Raw genomic sequence first — 17,414 nt, 5'->3', positions numbered from 1 at the left:
GGGTCGCGACCCACAGGATGAGAACCACTGTCTTAGAGGAAAGGTTGGATAAAAACGTACTAGACAGATTAGGCGTATCCAGCCCAGTATCCAGGGTTATTTTTGGGCAGGAACGCAGAGGAACGGAGTTCCGGCTGGCTCCTGAGTTGGCCACACCCAGCAGGAACTCATTAGCATAATAGGCCACACCCAACAGCAGAAACTCATTAGGATTGGCTACATTAGGGGTGTGTGGCCTAACATGCAAAGGGGTTCTTGCTACAAAAAAAGCCCTGGGTTTTGACAAGGTCAATAGAATAAGAAGCAAAAGGTGGGTGTGGCTGGATGACCACACTTCTGGTAACATGGGGGTGCAGCCTAATATGCTAATGTGCTGTGCTGTCAAGGGTGTGGCCTAATATGCTAATGATTGTCTGCTGTTGGGTGTGGCCTATTATGCTAATGAGTTCCTGCTGGGCTTTTTCTACAAAAAGAGCCCTATCAGTGTAGACTAGGCCGGCATTTGACAGCAGAGATGGAATGGCCGGTGGCCGTGTTTGAGAAAGCCAGCAGCTAATCCTCTCTGTAAAAAATTTATTTGCACTCGTTCTGTGCCTATAACATATGCACGAAGCTGTCTTATACTGGGATTCAGTACAGCAAGGCCAGTCTTCCCCTCCTCCAAACCGGTGGCTGCTGTCCAGGGTCTCAGGCGGAGGTCTTTCACATCACTCAGTACTACATCTTTTTAACGAGAGAGATGGCATGGATTGAACCGGGCACCTTCTGCGTGCCAAGCAGGCCCTCTGCCGTCGTGCCACGCCCCCTTACCTGTAGGCACGGGCTCACTGTGAGCGTCCCCCGAGGCCTTTTCTTCCGTCTCGTTCTCACAGAGGGCAGAGGTCCGTCCCTTCCACTCACTCTGGGGCAGTAACTCCACGGCCACCACGTCGCCGTGGATCGCCCTGTTCCGAGCTTTGGTGCCGTAAATCAGGACGTCGGTTCTGAGATCTGCGTTCCAGAGAAAGAAGGATGGTTGAGCAGGGCTGAGGCTGGGCGCAGATTCAAACTGCCTCCCCCGGGCCATAATCTCAAAGTCTGGCTCCTCGTGATGTCCCCCCCCCCACCCAAAAAAGGAATGCGGCAGGCAGAAGTGAGACTGGAGGGTTTTTTTTAGGGGTGGGGGAAATGCACACGGGAACCTGAATATTCAGAGGCAGTTAACCTCTGAACAGCAGTGCCAGCCACTGTTCCCTCCAAGCTGAGTTAGTGTGAGCTAGCTCACAGTTTTTTAGCCTCCAGCTCACACATTTTTTTGTTCGCTCAGGAAGGAGGACTCCAGAGCAAACTAATTTATGCAGCAGCCAAATCACTCGCTCACAACTTTAATGCCAGGAGCTCACAAAGTAGGATTTTTGCTCACAAGACTCCACAGCTTAGAGGGAACATTCAGAATCAAGGAAAGGTCTGTCTGTTGGCCCTCTTGGGCAGCCGCTGGAGTCTCACAGAAATCAGTGCTCAGCAACGTTCCTTCAGAGAAGTTCAGGTTCACTGAGTACAGTAAAGGCGAGTCTTCTGTGCAGACATTAAGTGTCAGAACTGATTGTAAAGGTGGGAGGTAAATAGACAGACAGATTTCAAAGCGGGGCCGCCCTGACTAGATGGAACCAATCAGGGAAATAGTTGCAGCGGGCCTAAACGAACGGGTTCACATTCCCAGCAAAGCATCAGGAGAGCGGTACCAAGATCAGACGGCCAGGCGGGGAGATACGACCCGGCAAGAGGCAGTGAAAGTTAACGTTCCAGCATAATAAGAAATACTACGTCAGCCACCTCACACACACACACCCCACCAGCCATGGCAACATATAGGGTTGCCAAGTCAAAATATCTCCTTATTGGGGGACTCCCGCGGGGCGGCTGCAGCGCGCGCCGTACGCACGTCACCCAGAAGTGATGTGACAACGCCGGGAACACTGGGGGTGGGGCCACAACCATCCGAGGGAAAACCATAGAGTTTTCCCTCGGATGACCATGGCCCCGCCCCCAGCGTGGTCGCGTCACTTCCGGGTGACGCGCACGTCGGGGTGGGGTTCCCCTTGGGGCCTGATCCGCCAGTGGCGGGGAATGGGGTTGGGAAGCCTAGCAACATAGCTGACAGCGACTGGCCGGCAGCTGGATAAAACAGGACGCTGGACTAGAGGCTGGTCACACATCCAGCAATGCTCTTCTTAAGTTCTGACAAGGCTCCCAATCCACCCTGCCAGCGCCTCCAATTACCTATGCTCATATACAAAAGATGGACCACAAAAGCCTGAGAAGGGAGCTGGGTTAGTCTGCTGATGCCAAAATGAACACAGTCCACTCTGAACAGCAGTGGGTCTCTAAGGTCACAGGCTGAGATTACCTACTTCACATCATGTACTGCCTGGTCCTTTTAACTGAAAATGCTGGGGACTGAACCATGCCAAGCAGAGGCTCTGCCACTGAGCCACAGCCCGTCTTTACAGCTCTCCAGAGTCTCAGGTGGAGGTCTTTCACATCACCTCCTGCCTAGTCCTTTTAACTGGAGATGCCGGGGACTGAACCTGGGACCTTCTGCATGCCAAGCAGAGGCTCTGCCACTGAGCCACAGCCCCTCTTTACAGCTCTCCAGAGTCTCAGGCGGAGGTCTTTCCCATCACCTCCTGCCTAGTCCTTTTAACTGGAGATGCCAGGGACTGAACCTGGGACCTTCTGCATGCCAAGTAGAGGCTCTGCCACTGAGCCACAGCCATTCCCCAATAACAAGTTTGCTTTCGGGACCTCAAGGGCTAACGCGCTTTTTGCAGTAGAAGCTTTCACCAAAGCCTAAGCCAGGCTCACTGCCCAAAGCCCTTCCGGACCCCAGGAACCAAATGCATTTGTCCTCACCTTTCTCTTTGTGGCTGGCTCCTTGAAGCCGCACAAAAGCCTCCACCTGCGCTCGGTGCTTGTTGACATTCAGGACTCCCTGCAGTAGTAGATTAGCATTAAAATGATGTGACTCCGAGGCTCACAGAACTGGGCTCAGTTTATTTCCTGTGCTGGAGCTTTGTGGTCCGAGGTCCCCCACCCGAAGGCTTCGCTTCCCATCTATCCTGCAATTACCTCTAAAAGCCATTGGGGACTTTTTCAGCGAAAGGATCCACATTTTATCTTTTCCCGCAGACAGAATGTCCATTTTTATGGTTTCAAGGCCAAAAAGAGGCACAATATTGATAGGAAGGTGGAAGATCTTATCGACTTTGTTCTACTGTTCCCCCAGCGTTACATTTTCCCCTCTAATCATTAGTGCTTTGGGTATTTTATGGGATGGAGGAGAGGGAGGTCTCGGTTGTCCTCTGCATGTCCTACGCTCTTTGTGGCCCTGGCGTTTTCGTTTCTGTGGAAGAAGCAGCCCCCCCTTGCTTCTGTTTCTAGATCTGACCCACAAATGTTTAAGTGCCACGCCTTAAGCCGAGCTATACTGTATTTATTATTGAAGCCATTTGTACATTATTCTGGATCTGAAGCCGCTTTCTCTTATATTGCAAGTACTTTTACCCTGTTTGGTGTAGTGGTTAGGAGTGCAGATTGTAATCTGGGAGAACCGGGTTTGATTCCCCACTCCTCCACATACAGCTGCTGGTTGATCTTGGGTCATTTACAAGTTGTTTCAGAGCTGTTCTCTCATGAGCAGTCCTTGAGAGAGCTCTCTCAGCCCCACCTGCCTCACAGGTTGTCTGTTGTGGGGAGGGGGAAGGGAAGGAGATTGTAATCTGCTCTCTTTCGGTTAGTAAAGGGCGGAGTGCAAATCCAATCTCTTCTCTTCTTTCTCTGATACAGTCTCATTGGGTGGTTCAAAAAGATGTGTTGATCTTACAGTGATATTCATATCAGCCAGCATCGTGTAGTACTTAAGGGCAGTGGACTCTAATCTGGAGAAGAAGAAGAAGAGATTGGATTTATACCCCGCCCTTCACTACCCAAAGGAATCTCTGAGTGGCTTACAATCTCCTTTCCCTTCCCTTCCCCACAACAGACACCCTGTGAGGTAGGCAGGGCTGAGAGAGCTCTTTCGAGAACTGTCCACGAGAGGACAGCTCTGAGAGAACTTGTGACTGACCCAAGGTCACAGCAGCAGCTGCATGTGGAGGCGTGGGGAATCAAACCCGGTTCTCCCAGATTAGAGTCTAGACTCCTAACCACTTCACCAAACAGGGTAAAAAACTTGCAATATAAGAGAAAGCAGCTTCAGATCCAGAAAAATGTACAAAGGGACTCCAAACCACTACACCAAACTGGCTGTCAAACCAGGTCTGATTCCCCACTTCTCCCCATGAAGCCTGCGGAGTGACCTGGGGCCAGTCACTGTTCCCCCAGAGTTCTCTCAGCACCACCTACCTCACAGGTGCTTGTTTTGGGGAGAGGAGGGGAAGGCGATTGTAAGCCACTTTGAGACCCCTTAAGGTAAAGGTAAAGGTGTCCCTTGCTCGAAAGCCAGTCGAATCCGACTCTAGGGTTGCGGTGCTCATCTCCGTTTCCAAGCCGAAGAGCCAGCGCTGTCCGAAGACGTTTCCGTGGTCATGTGGCCGGCATGACTAAACACCAAGGCGCATGGAACGCTGTGACCTTCCCACCGAAGTGGTACCTATTTATCTACTTGCAGTTTCTTGCTTTCGAACTGCTAGGTTGGCAGGAGCTGGAACCAGAGACGGGAGCTCACTTTGTCATGTGGCACACTCGGGTCTCGAACTGCTGAACTACTGACCTTCCACAGCCTGCAGTTCAGCGTCTTAACCACTTGAGCCACTGCAGCTCCTCATACCTATTTATCTACTTGCAATTTCTTGCTTGCGAACTGCTCGGTTGGCAGGAGCTGGAACTAGAGACGGGAGCTCAGTCCGTCATGTGGCACACTCGGGTCTCGAACTGCTGAACTACCGACCTTCCACAGCCTGCAGTTCAGCGTCTTAACCACTTGAGCCACTGCAGCTCCTCATACCTATTTATCTACTTGCAATTTCTTGCTTTCGAACTGCTCGGTTGGCAGGAGCTGGAACTAGAGATGGGAGCTCACTCCGTCATGCGGCACACTCGGGTCTCGAACTGCTGAACTACCGACCTTCCACAGCCTGCAGTTCAGCGTCTTAACCACTTGAGCCACTGCAGCTCCTCATGCCTATTTATCTACTTGCAATTTCTTGCTTTCGAACTGCTAGGTTGGCAGGAGCTGGAACTAGAGGCGGGAGCTCACTCCGTCATGCGGCACACTCGGGTCTCGAACTGCTGAACTACCGACCTTCCACAGCCTGCAGTTCAGTGTCTCAACCACTCGAGCCACCGCAGCTCCTTTGAGACCCCTTAGGGTAAAGGAACGTGGGCTATGAAAACCAACTGTTCTTCTTCATCTCTTTTACTGCAGTCATGGCACATTTGAAAGCCAATACTGTCAGGCTATTGTGGGAAAGGTTTGGGGGGAGATTCTGTGAAATATCACCAGCCCCTTAAGGGCAGGCGTTTGACCTTTCCGCACATACACCATGAATGTAACCTGTATGTATCTTCCCGACTTGATTCCTGCTTCCAGTGATTCCAAGGGGACGTGTTCCGGGTATTCTTTCCTGCTGTGCTCTTGGCTTTCACTCTCCCGTTCACGCCGCGACTGGAGTATGGAGTCGAGGAGCTCGTGAGCGGCTTTTAGGTCCGGCCAGAAGTTGTCCAAGTAATTCTGTGTAGACAAAGAAGATTACCAGTGAGAGGTTTTGTCGGCATAGTTAATTCAGTCAGTCACTCAGTTAGCCTTTATTGGCACAAAACAATACCTTAAAAGAGGATTACTGTAACAAAATGTACATATAAAACCACAGAAGACCGTACATATAAAACCAAGTATTTTGCAAACGACAAAGTATTGCATAATGTTACATAAAACAATTTGTTACAAAGTGTTGCTCATTTAGATAGGTATGGGCCCAGGTATAGTTGATTCATACTGTCCAGGGCTATTTTTGGGCAGGAACGCACAGGAACGGAGTTCCGGCTGGCTCCCAAGTTGGCCACGCCCAGCAGGAACTCATTAGCATAATAGGCCACACACAACAGCAGAAATTCATTAGGATTGGCTACATTAAGGGTGTGTGGCCTAACATACAAAGGAGTTCCTGCTACAAAAAAGCCCTGGGTTTTGACAACAAACAAGGTAAACAGAATAACAAGCAAAAGGTGGGTGTGGCTGGATGACCACACTTCTGGTAACATGGGGGTGCGGCCTAATGTGCTAATGAGCTGGGCTGTCAGGGGTGGGGACTAATATGCTAATGAGCTCCTGCTGTTGGGTGTGGCCTATTATGCTAATGAGTTCCTGCTGGGCTTTTTCTACAAAAAGAGCCCTGAGTCCGTTGCCAAAAAGAAGAGGTGAAAGACGCTGCAGGAAGCAGTCTTGAAAAAGAGTAAAGCCCTTACCAGACTGGGCTGTGTTGTTACAATTAAAATATGGCACAGAAAGGTCACCTTGAATGAGATGACGAAGACACCTTCTGTTTCGCTGCCCAGTTGCTGGATAGACTCTTCGTCATCCGTCACCATCACGATGGGCATCTGGCCCGAGAAGTGATTGTAATACCACACCGAAGCATTGTAGATACTCCTAGGAGAGAAGAAGAAGAGAAGAGGAGATTGGATTTATACCCCGCCCTTCACTACCCCAAGGGAGTCTCAAAGCGGCTTACAAACTCCTTTCCCTTCCCCTCCCCATTACAGACACCCTGTGAGGCAGGTGGGGCTGAGAGGGCTCTTGACATAAACTGCTCTTCCTCAAGAACAGCTGTGCCAGAACGACGGCTTCCCCAAGGTCATCCAGCAGCTGCAAATGGAGGAGTGGGGAATCAAACCCAGATTATAGAATCATAGAATGTTAAGAGTTGGAAGTTCTTGCCTTGAAAACCCTACGGGGTCGCTGTAAGTCGGCTGCAACTTGATGGCACTGTCCTCATAGAATCATAGAGTTGGAAGGGGCTACACAGACCATCTAGTCCAGCCCCCTGCTTGATGCAGGACCAACCTAAAGCATCCCTGACAAATGTTCGTCCAGCCTCCTCTTGGAAGCTGTCAGTCAAGGGGAGCTCACCACCTCCCGAGGCAGCTGATTCCACCTTTGGACCACGCTGACCGTGAAAAAGTGTTTCCTAATATCCAGCCGATACCTTTCTGCATGTCATTTAAACTCATTGCTTTGGGTCCTCCGCTGCTAACTGGAATGGCTCCTTGCCCTCCTCCAAATGACAGCCCTTCAAATATTTAAAGAGAGCAATCATGTCCCCCCAATCTCCTCTTCTCCAAACGAAACATTCCCAGGGCCCTCAGCCTTTCCTCATAGGGCTCGGCCTCCAGACCCCTGATCATCCTCGTCGCTCTCTTCTGCACCCTCTCGGTTTTGCCCACGTCCTTTTTGAAGTGAGGCTTCCAGAACTGCACACAGGACTCCAGGTGCGGCCTGACCAAGGCAGTCTACAGAGGGGCTATGACCTCCTGCGATGTTGATGCTATGGCCCTTTTAATACAACCCAAGACTGAATTTGCCTTTTTTACCACCGCATCACACTGACTGCTCATATTTAGTTTACAGTCCACTCTTACAGTCTTAACTATGGTGCTGGAGAAGACTCTTGAGAGTCCCTTGGACTGCAAGAAGATCAAATCAGTCAATCCTAAAAGAAATCAACCCTGACTGTTCCCTGGAAGGCCAGATAATGAAACTGAAGCTCAAATACTTTGGGCACCCAATGAGAAGGGAGCACTCACTGGAGAAGAAGACCCTGATGCTGGGAAAGATTGAAGGTCAAAGAAGACGGGGACGGCAAAGGATGAGATGGTTAGACAGTGTCATAGATGCAACGAACATGAAAGTGAGCCAACTTCAGAGGACGGCGGAAGACCGGAAGGCCTGGTGGGATCTGGTCCATGGGGTCACGAAGAGTCAGACTCGACTGTGCGACTGAACAACAACAACCACTCTTACCCCAAGATCTCTTTCGCATACACCACTCCCCAGAAAGGTATCCTCCTCCAGTCTTTGTGCTTGACATTTTTGTGGCCCAGATGGAATACTGTGCAAGCATTCATCTTTGTTGAATTGCATCCTGTTTGCAACTGCCCACTTCTCCGGAGTTATTTATTTATTTATTGGATTTTTACCCCGCCCTCCCAGCCAAGGGCGGCTCAGGGCGGCTTACATAGAATCAGTACATAATTTACAATAAAACATGGATCAAATTAGATTAAAAGAATTCTAAAATCAGGTCTTGTTGAATTTTCTCTATATTCTTGAGTATTGGCCACTCCTCCCAATTTGGTATCATCAGCAGATTTAATGAGTAGCCCTTCTACCCCTTCATCCAGATCATTGATAAAAATACTGAAAAGTACCGGGCCCAAAACCGAGCCTGCAGCACCCTGCTGGACACCTCCCTCCGATCTGATGAAACGCCATTGACCACCACTCTTTGGGTGCGGTCCTCTAACCAGTCCCCTATCCACCGAACCGTCCTGTAGTCCACTACACAGTCTTCCAGTTTTCCCATCAGAAAAAGCTTTCCCCAAGATCCTCCAAGCTCATTCTGAGTTAGTTGTCCACAGACCAGGTCTGCTCTGTGAGATGGTAGTCGCTGACTACAGATTTCTATCACTCAGTGTCATCAGAATTTTCCACGGCCAACACAACGTTTCGAACATATACCTTGTCTGCCACTTCTCCAAAGACTCTCCTCTTTCTCTTGGCAAATAAGAAAGCATCTGGAATTCGTTAAAAAACATGATGCAATCGTGACGGGCGTCCCTCAGCAGGTTCCGCAGCTTGTTGTACTGCCTGGGAAAGAGACAGAACAAATAAGTACATCACAGAAGCCAATGTTGGATCAGGCCAGTGGCCCATCTAGTCCAACACTCTGAGTCACACAGTGGCCAGAAATACCAGGTGCCATCAGGAGGCTCAGCAGTGGGGCCAGAACACCAGAAGCCCTCCCACTGTTGCCCCTCCCCCCAAAGCCCCAAGAATACAGAGCATCCCTTGCCCCAGACCGAGAGTTTCTATCTATAAGAACATAAGAGAATCCAATGTTGGATCAGGCCAGTGGCCCCTCCAGTCCAACACTCTGTGTCACACAGTGGCCAAAAATACCAGGTAACATCAGGAGGTCCAGCAGTGGGGCCAGGACACCAGAAGCCCTCCCACGGTTGCTCCCCTCCCGGTAAACACCAAGAATTCAGAGCATCCCTTGCCCCAGACTGAGAGTTCCTATAAGAACATAAGAGAAGCCAATGTTGGATTAGGCCAGTGGCCCGTCCAGTCCAACACTCTGTGTCACACAGGGGCCAAAAGTACCAGGGGCCATCAGGAGATCCATCAGTGGGGCCAGGACACTAGAAGGCCTCCCACTGTTGCCCCCCTTCCCAAGCACCAGGGCATCACTTGCCCCAGACTGAGAGTTCCTATAAGAACATAAGGGAAGCCAATGTTGGATCAGGCCAGTGGCCCATCCAGTCCAACACTCTGTGTCACACAGTGGTCAGAAATACCAGGTGCCATCAGGAGGTCCAGCAGTGGGGCCAAATTGAGCACTGTGACCAAAACAAGACCACTGAAGAATCTTGTGACACTTTAAAGCAGGGGTGTCGAACTCATTTGTTACGAGGGCCGGATCTGACACAAATGAGACCTTGTTGGGCCGGGCCATGTGTGTAATCCCAGGTAGCGGAGATATAAAGTTTATAAAGGACACAAACACAGAGGTGTTTTTTTTACTTAAAATAAAAACATGCTTAAAACATGAGCACTCTTGCAATATTTTGTTTATTTAACAGTGTCTGATAACTGACACCTCTTGCTTTGAATTATTGCATCAAAATATCTGTGCTTTTGCAATCTTGAGTATGCTGTTCAGGTGAGTATCTGTAAGCTGCAAACCTACGATGACACAGCAGCAGAACTGGAAGAAGCAGCAGAAGACAGCCAGTTCCACTGCGGGCCTGATAGAAGCCCTCCGGGGGCCTGATCCGGCCCCTGGGCTGCATGTTTGACACCCCTGCTTTAAAGGCTAACAAGCTTATGGTGACAGAGCCCACAAACCAGATGAAGTGGCCTCTGGTTCACAAAAACTTACACCACAAAAAAATGTAAGTCTTTAGGCTGCCACCAGACCCTTTAGACACGCTTATAGCCAATCCAAATACATGAAATTAAAAGAGCAAGAGTCCAGTCACACCTTAAAGACTAAAGAAATTTGTGGCAGGGTAGGAGCTTTTGTGAGTCACTGAAGTTTTGTTGGTCTTTAAAGTGCTACTGCACTCTGGCTCTTTTCTACTGCTACAGACAGACTAACGCGGCATCTATCTCCATGAAATTGAAGGATTTTAAAAAATCTGTACTGAATCTATTGCCCCATATATCATGCAGAACAGAGCTGATAAAGCAGAGCAGAATCTATGCAAAGAAAGGTTTTCACTCAGAATTGCACATCCCTGCCAGTTTGGTGTAGTGGTTAAGTGCGCGGACTCTAATCTGGGAGAACCGGGTTTGATTCCCCACTCCTCCACTTGCAGCTGCTGGATGGCCTTGGGCAAGCCATAGTTCTGTCAGAGCTGTCCTTGAAAGAGCAGTCTTTGAGAGAGCTCTCTCAGCCCCACCTACCTCACAGGATGTCCGTTGTGGGGAGGGGAAGGGAAAGGAGTTTGTAAGCCACTCTGAGACTCCGAGTGAAGGGCGGGGTGTAAATCCGATCTCCTCCTCCTCTTCTTCTTCTAAATGTAAGACGTTGCTGTTCATGTGAAAGGTCTGGCCCTGATCCAGATATCCTTGACTACAGCACAACAAAGTTTGAGTCTAGTAGAACCTTTAACACCAACAAAGTTTTGGATCTTATACCTTGGCAGCAGAGGACAGAACTCACAACAATGGGTTTAAATTAAGGACGGGAGGGTACAGGCTGGATATTAGGAAAAGTTTTTGACAGTGAGAGTTGTTCAACACTTGAGTCAGCTGCCTAGGGAGGTGGTGAGCTCCCCCTCCCTGGCAGTCTTTAAGCAGCAGCTGGACAAATACTTGTCAGGGATGCTCTAGGCTGATCATGCATTGAGCAGGGGGTGGGACTAGATGCCCTCTATGGCCCCTTCCAAATCTGTGACTCTATGATTCTAATAAAACTTTGTTGGTTTTCAGGGTGCCAGTGGACTCAAACTTCACTCAGAGTCTCAGAGCGGCTTGCAATCTTCCTTCCCTTCCCCTCCCCACAACAGACACCCCCGTGAGTTAGGCGAGGCTGAAAGAGCTCTTTCGAGCACTGCTCTTGAGTGAACAGCTCTGACAGAACTATGGCTTGCCCAAGGTCATCCAGCAGCTGCATATGGAGGAGTGGGGAATCAAACCCAGTTCTCCAGATTAGAGTTTGTGCACTTAACCACTACACCAAACTGGTTGGGTTTTTTTTTTTACACTATTCCATTTTTATATTTCCAGGAGGACGACGAGATTGGATTTATACCCCGCCCTTCACTGCCCAAAGGAGTCTCAGAGCGGCTTACAAACTCCTTTCCCTTCCCCTCCCCACAACAGACACCCTGTGAGGTGGGTGGGGCTGAGAGAGCTCTTCACACAAACTGCTCTTTTTCAAGAACAGCTCTTATCAAAACTACGGCTTGTGGCTCAAGTGGTTAAGATGCTGAACTGCAGGCTGTGGAAGGTCAGTAGTTCAGCAGTTCGAGACCCGGGTGCCGCATGACAGAGTGAGCTTCCGTCTCTGGCCCAAGCTCCTGCCAACCGAGAAAGCAAGAAATTGCAAGTAGATAAATAGGTACCGCTTCGGTGGGAAGGTAACAGCGTTCCGTGCACCTTGGTGTTTAGTCATGCCGGCCACATGACCACGGAAACGTCTTCGGACAGCGCTGGCTCTTCGGCTTGGAAACGGAGATGAGCACCGCAACCCTAGAGTCGGACTCGACTGGCTTTCGAGCAAGGGAACCTTTACCTTTAAGTTCTATCAAACAGAGCAAATGATGTCTCATGCTTGCCAGTTGCAATTTCACAGACTCCAAACCAGCTTCAGACTCCAAACCAGCTTCAGACTTCACCAGAGCGACATAGGAAAAAAGGGCTAGATTGTGTACCTTCAGTGGAACAGGATTAAAATGCTCTTAATCTAGACTGTTCTATGTTAGGGATGCCAGCTTCCAGGTGGGACCTGGGGATCCCCTGCAATTGTGGCTCATCCCCAGACTACAGAGATCAGTTTCCCCTGGAGAAAAGGGATGCTTTGGAGGGTGGGCTCTGTGGCCCTGTGCCCCGCTGAGGTCCCTGTCCTCCCCAGGCTCCACCCCCACATCTCCAGGAGTTTCCTAGCCTGGAACTGGCAACACTACCCCCTCCTTCCCCCGCTGGTGGCCAGGGGAGACATGGAAAGCCTAGTTCAGACAACCCTGGGGATATTTTATCCCAATTAGAGGAGATGCTTACAGTTTTTTTAAAAAGCTGCGAATAGCAGGACAGTATTAAGGATTCTTATTAACTTGGCTTGTTATAGCAAAGGATTTGAATACTTCCATTACCTCTGAAATATATTCATAGATGATAATGCTATAATTAATGTCAGCTAGAGAAATCCCTGATTAACCTTTGGGGTCTCGGGGACATTTGCAATACCAATGTTGTTGCAGAGTTGCCACGGCATGCTATTAACCTTTTGGAAGTCTAAAAAAGGAACCGGGTAGCGAAACATTTTACCGTTTGGTTCTGTGTATTTCTTGGCATTTACAAGATTACCATGAAGCGGGAATAAATCTGCTAAAAATAAACCGTCTCAAAAAACCTGAAGTATCTTGAAACATGTTTATTAACTCAAAGAATGAGTTATCTTTATATCGTGAGCTGGTCTGAAAATTCCAATCTTTACTTCACCTTAAAATATTATTCTGTGGCCTGATGCACATGTGAGTACATCATCAACGGAACAGAATTGGCTCATGAAAGCTACGAGCACTGAGCATCAAGTCTCTAGCAAGAGATCAAACAATGTACATTCATGTGTCAACCAGCAAACAGAAACCCAAATCAAGGCAAAAAGTAATTCATTAATGGTTTTGTACGGTTCAATCGTCTAAATCTGAATGACCCCCCAGTATTACAGCAATCACACTGGCTACTGATACGCTCCCAAGCCCAATTCACAGAGTTGGTTTTGTCCTTTAAAGAAGAAGAGAAGAGATTGGATTTATACCCCACCCTTCACTACCCAAGGGAGTCTTAGAGCAGCTTACAATCTCCTTTCCCTTCCCCTCCCCAGAACAGACAGCTGTGAGGTAGGTGGGGCTGAGAGAGCTCTTCCCAGAACTGTCCTTGAGAGAACAGCTCTGACAGAACTGTGGCTTGCCCAAGGTCACACCAGCAGCTGCAAGTGGAGGAGCGGGGAATCAAACCCGGTTCTCCCAGATTGGAGTCCGCGCACTTAGCCACTACACCAAACTGGCTCTCTCTATAGCCCTATATAGCTTTGGACCAGGGTGTCTGAAGGACCATCTTATCCCATACATTAATGCCGGGGAATTAAGATTACAGGGGGAGGAATTGCTGTATCTCCCACCAGTCAAAGAAGTTCCTTTGACGGGCACACGACAGAGGGCCTTTTTGGTGGCAGACCCATGATTTTTGAACCACCTCCCCAAGAAGGTGTGCCTGCCCCCCCCCCTTCAATCTTTAGGAGGCAGCTGAAGATGGGGTTTTTGGGCTGCATTTGGCTGATTTAGTTTTCATTTATTGGCAGTGAGCCAGGGCTCTTTTTGGGCTGGAACGCACAGGAACGGAGTTCCGGCTGGCTCCCGAGTTGGCCATGCCCAGCAAGAGCTCATTAGCATAATAGGCCACACCCAATAGCAGAAACTCATTAGGATTGGCTACAGTAGGGGTGTGTGACCTAACATGCAAAGGAGTTCCTGCTACAAAAAAAGCCCTCGGTTTTGACAACAAAGTAAACAGAATAAGAAGGGAAAGGTGGATGTGGCTGGATGGCCACACTTCTGGTAACATGGTGGTATGGCCTAATGTGCTAATGAGCGGTGCTGTCAGGGTGTGGCCTAATATGCTAATGGCTTTGCTGTTGGGTGTGGCCTATTATGCTAATGAGTTCCTGCTGGGCTTTTTCTACAAAAAGAGCCCTGGCTAACTGAGATTTTAAATTGTGGTCTTTGATGTGTGTTTTTTTTAAATCAGTGTTGTTTTATTTACATGGGAAGCCGCCTCAAGTTCCACAAGGCAGAAAGGCAGCTAATAAATGTTTTAAATGAATGAATTAAGTAAGTACATCGGCTGATTCCAGATAAAACTCTGGAAGTATTAAAAGCAACAAGAAAAAAACGTGAGCAGGACAATGGGAGGGTAGCTTTCCAGTCTTTGGAATACGTTCAATACCTGCGGCCTCTTTGATGCTGCAAAGCTTGACACGCCGTTTGCATGAAAACAAGCCCCTTCAGCTCAGGGAATTCTAGTATTTCCAGGTAATCTTGGACCACCTTCCAGTCAGGCACGACATAATGAGTCACATCATCGGACAACAGTTTCCCATCTAAAAAAGAATTCAGAGTGCATTAAAATGAACCCACGAATAGCATGCATTGGCTTTTGGTGTAGTGGTTAAGTGTACGGACTCTAATCTGGGAGAACCGGGTTTGATGCTCTACTCCTCCACTTGCAGCTACTGGATGACCTTGGGCAAGCCATAGTTCTGTCAGAGCTGTCCTTGAAAGAGCAGTTCTCGAGAGCTCTCTCAGCCCCGCCAACCTCTCAGGGTGTCTATTGTGGGGCGGGGAAGGGAAAGGAGTTTGTAAGCTGCTCTGAGATTCCCTTGGGTAGTGAAGGGCGGGGTATAAATCCAATCTCCTCATCATCAGATTTGCTGGTTGACATATACATAACATGCCGGGGGGAGGGGGGAAATGTGCCGTCAAGTCGCAGCCGACATATGGTGACCCTGCAGGGTTTTCAAGGCAAGAGACGTTCAGAGTTTGTTTTCCATTACCTACCCCGGTGTCACAATCCTGGTATTCCTTGGAAGGCTCTCGTCTAAATACTAGCCAGGGTCGACCCTGCTTAGCTTCCAAGATCTGCCTGGCCTGGATTACCCATGTCAGGGCATACATAACATACCATGAGAAAAAATGAATGGCCAAAATTAGATACAATCCACACTCACGCATTTTTTAAATATGTGAGCATGAAAAACCAAGATGCATGGTTTTAGTAATGTCACAACTTGGCCACACGGAATAAAATGTGCAAAAATAAACTAACACCGGGTCTGGCTAATCATATCAACACTTGAACAAAGTCTGAGTCCAGGGGCAACTTTAAGACCAACAAAGTTCTGTTCTGGGTATAAGCTTTTGTGTGCATGCACGCTTCCTCAGATATCAACACTTGTTCTTGGCATGTATGTATGTATGTATGTATGTGTGACCACTGAAGAAGCCCCTAGGGCCTGGTCTTGTTTACTGTGGCTCTGTTTGGAGGCTTATCGACTTTGAGACTGGGTCTCATTTTGTTGGGATTCTTTTTAAGTTAGTCAGCAGAGTATTAAGAGACTGAGTCCATGGTGTGTATTTAAAATATATCAACACTTGTTCTTGGCATGTATGTATGTATGCGTGACCACTGAAGAAACCCCTAGGACAGTGGTGGCGAACCTAAGGCAGGGGGGCCAGAGGTGGCACTCAGAGCCCTCTCTGTGGGCACGCGTGCCATCGCCCCAGCCAGGCCCAGACCATCATTAAAGTGTCGAATTCTCCGCCAAATAATTTTAAGTAAATGAAAGGATTTGGGATTGCTTTCCTTACTTTGTTTGGATCATCTTAAGTTAATGTATGAGTTGTTTTTTCTAAAGTAAAACCTCAGTTTTGTGTTGGCACTTTGCAATAAATAAGTGGGTTTTGGGTCGCAGTTTGGGCACGCGGTCTCTAAAAGGTTCGCCATCACTGCCCTAGGGCCAAAACACATTTGGTCTTGTTTACAGTGGCTTTGTTTGGGGGCTTATCGACTTTGAGACTGGGTCTTATTTACTGTGGTCTTGTTTGTATATCATCAACTTTGAGGTACTTATTTCTACTATATATTGTTTATTGAGGACTACTCAGTTTGGTGGCTTTCAGCCTAAAGACTAAATTCAAGGCCCACGTTTTTAAACTTGTATTTTAAAGTGCACTGTATAATAAATTGGTTTATTTTGTTTAATTCATTTTCATATAGTTTCTGTTCAGCCTAACATGCTTTCCTTATTTCATGGCTTGCGATGGAAGTCTGAAGGGTGCTGCACTGCGGTAACAATTTTTCTGCACAGACGTATTCAAAGGTGCTGCGACAACAACAACCACAAAACTTATTAGCAAATTCAGGCACCACTTCAAAGTGCAGAGTCCCAATCAATTTACGTTCAGGAGAAAGGGCAACGGGCTCCTTCTGCTCGTTATAAAGCGGGTGACATTAAAATCTGATGACGCTGGGCTTTCTACACATCACTATACCGCCGTTCAGATTTATTTTGCTACCACAAAGGTAGCAGGAGCCCCTTGCGCGTTTAGAGGAACGGGCAGGACCATGTCTACGCTGTCAACCGATTGCGTGATGAAAAGCAACGCGATTGTGGTGGTTGAGAGTGTCGGACTGGGATCTGGAAGACCCGAGTTCGAATTCCCCACTCTGCCATGGAAGCTTGCTGGGTGACCTTGGGCCTGTCACACCCTCACAGGGTTACATAAGAACATCAGAGAAGCCAATGTTGGATCAGGCCAAAGGCCCATCCAGTCCAGCACTCTGTGTCACACAGTGGCCAGGAATACCAGGTGCCATCAGGTCCAGCAGTGGGGCCAGAACACTAGAAGCCCTCCCACTGTTGCCCCCCCCCAAGCACCAAGAAGAACAGAGCATCCCTTGCCCCAGACAGAGAGTTCCTATAAGAACATAAGAGAAGCCCATGTTGGATCAGGCCAAAGGCCCATCCAGCCCAGCACTCTGTGTCACACAGTGGCCAGAAATACCAGGTGCCCTCAGGAGGTCCAGAACACTAGGAGCCCACCCACTGTTGCCCCCCCCGAAGCACCAAGAATACAGAGCATCACTTGCCCCAGAATGAAGTTGCTGAGCAGTTGGGTTAGAACAGATAAAAGGAAGTCCTTCTTCACCCAAAGAGTGATTAACGCTTGGAATTCACTGCCACAGGAGGTGGCGGCGGCTACAAGCATGGACGGCTTCAAGAGGGAATTGGATAAGCATATGGAGCAGAGGTCCATCAGTGGCTATTAGCCACAAGGTATAGATAGGAACTCTCTGTCTGGGGCAAGTGATGCTCTGAATTCTTGGTTCTTTGGGGGGGGGGCAACAGTGGGAAGGCTTCTAGTGTCCT

At 48.7% G+C, this 17,414-nt stretch overlaps 1 protein-coding gene across 1 annotated transcript in view; it reads right to left on the bottom strand.

Moving 5' to 3' along the window:
* DIS3L (DIS3 like exosome 3'-5' exoribonuclease) overlaps positions 1 to 17,414 on the bottom strand; it is an 87,162-nt gene that overhangs the window by 18,391 nt on the left and 51,357 nt on the right. The window contains exons 2-7 of the mRNA XM_015424067.1: positions 14,432 to 14,585; positions 8,717 to 8,845; positions 6,493 to 6,628; positions 5,534 to 5,710; positions 2,893 to 2,971; positions 811 to 990 (exon numbers count right to left, since the gene is read on the bottom strand). Coding sequence (XP_015279553.1) covers positions 811 to 990; positions 2,893 to 2,971; positions 5,534 to 5,710; positions 6,493 to 6,628; positions 8,717 to 8,845; positions 14,432 to 14,585 — 855 coding nt within the window. The remainder of the gene's footprint in view (positions 1 to 810; positions 991 to 2,892; positions 2,972 to 5,533; positions 5,711 to 6,492; positions 6,629 to 8,716; positions 8,846 to 14,431; positions 14,586 to 17,414) is intronic.

Source organism: Gekko japonicus, unplaced genomic scaffold (assembly GCF_001447785.1).
Source record: "Gekko japonicus isolate JY-2015 unplaced genomic scaffold, Gekko_japonicus_V1.1 scaffold734, whole genome shotgun sequence".
In the NCBI taxonomy this organism is placed as follows: domain Eukaryota; kingdom Metazoa; phylum Chordata; class Lepidosauria; order Squamata; family Gekkonidae; genus Gekko; species Gekko japonicus.
This window is presented reverse-complemented; position numbering and strand designations above follow the sequence as displayed.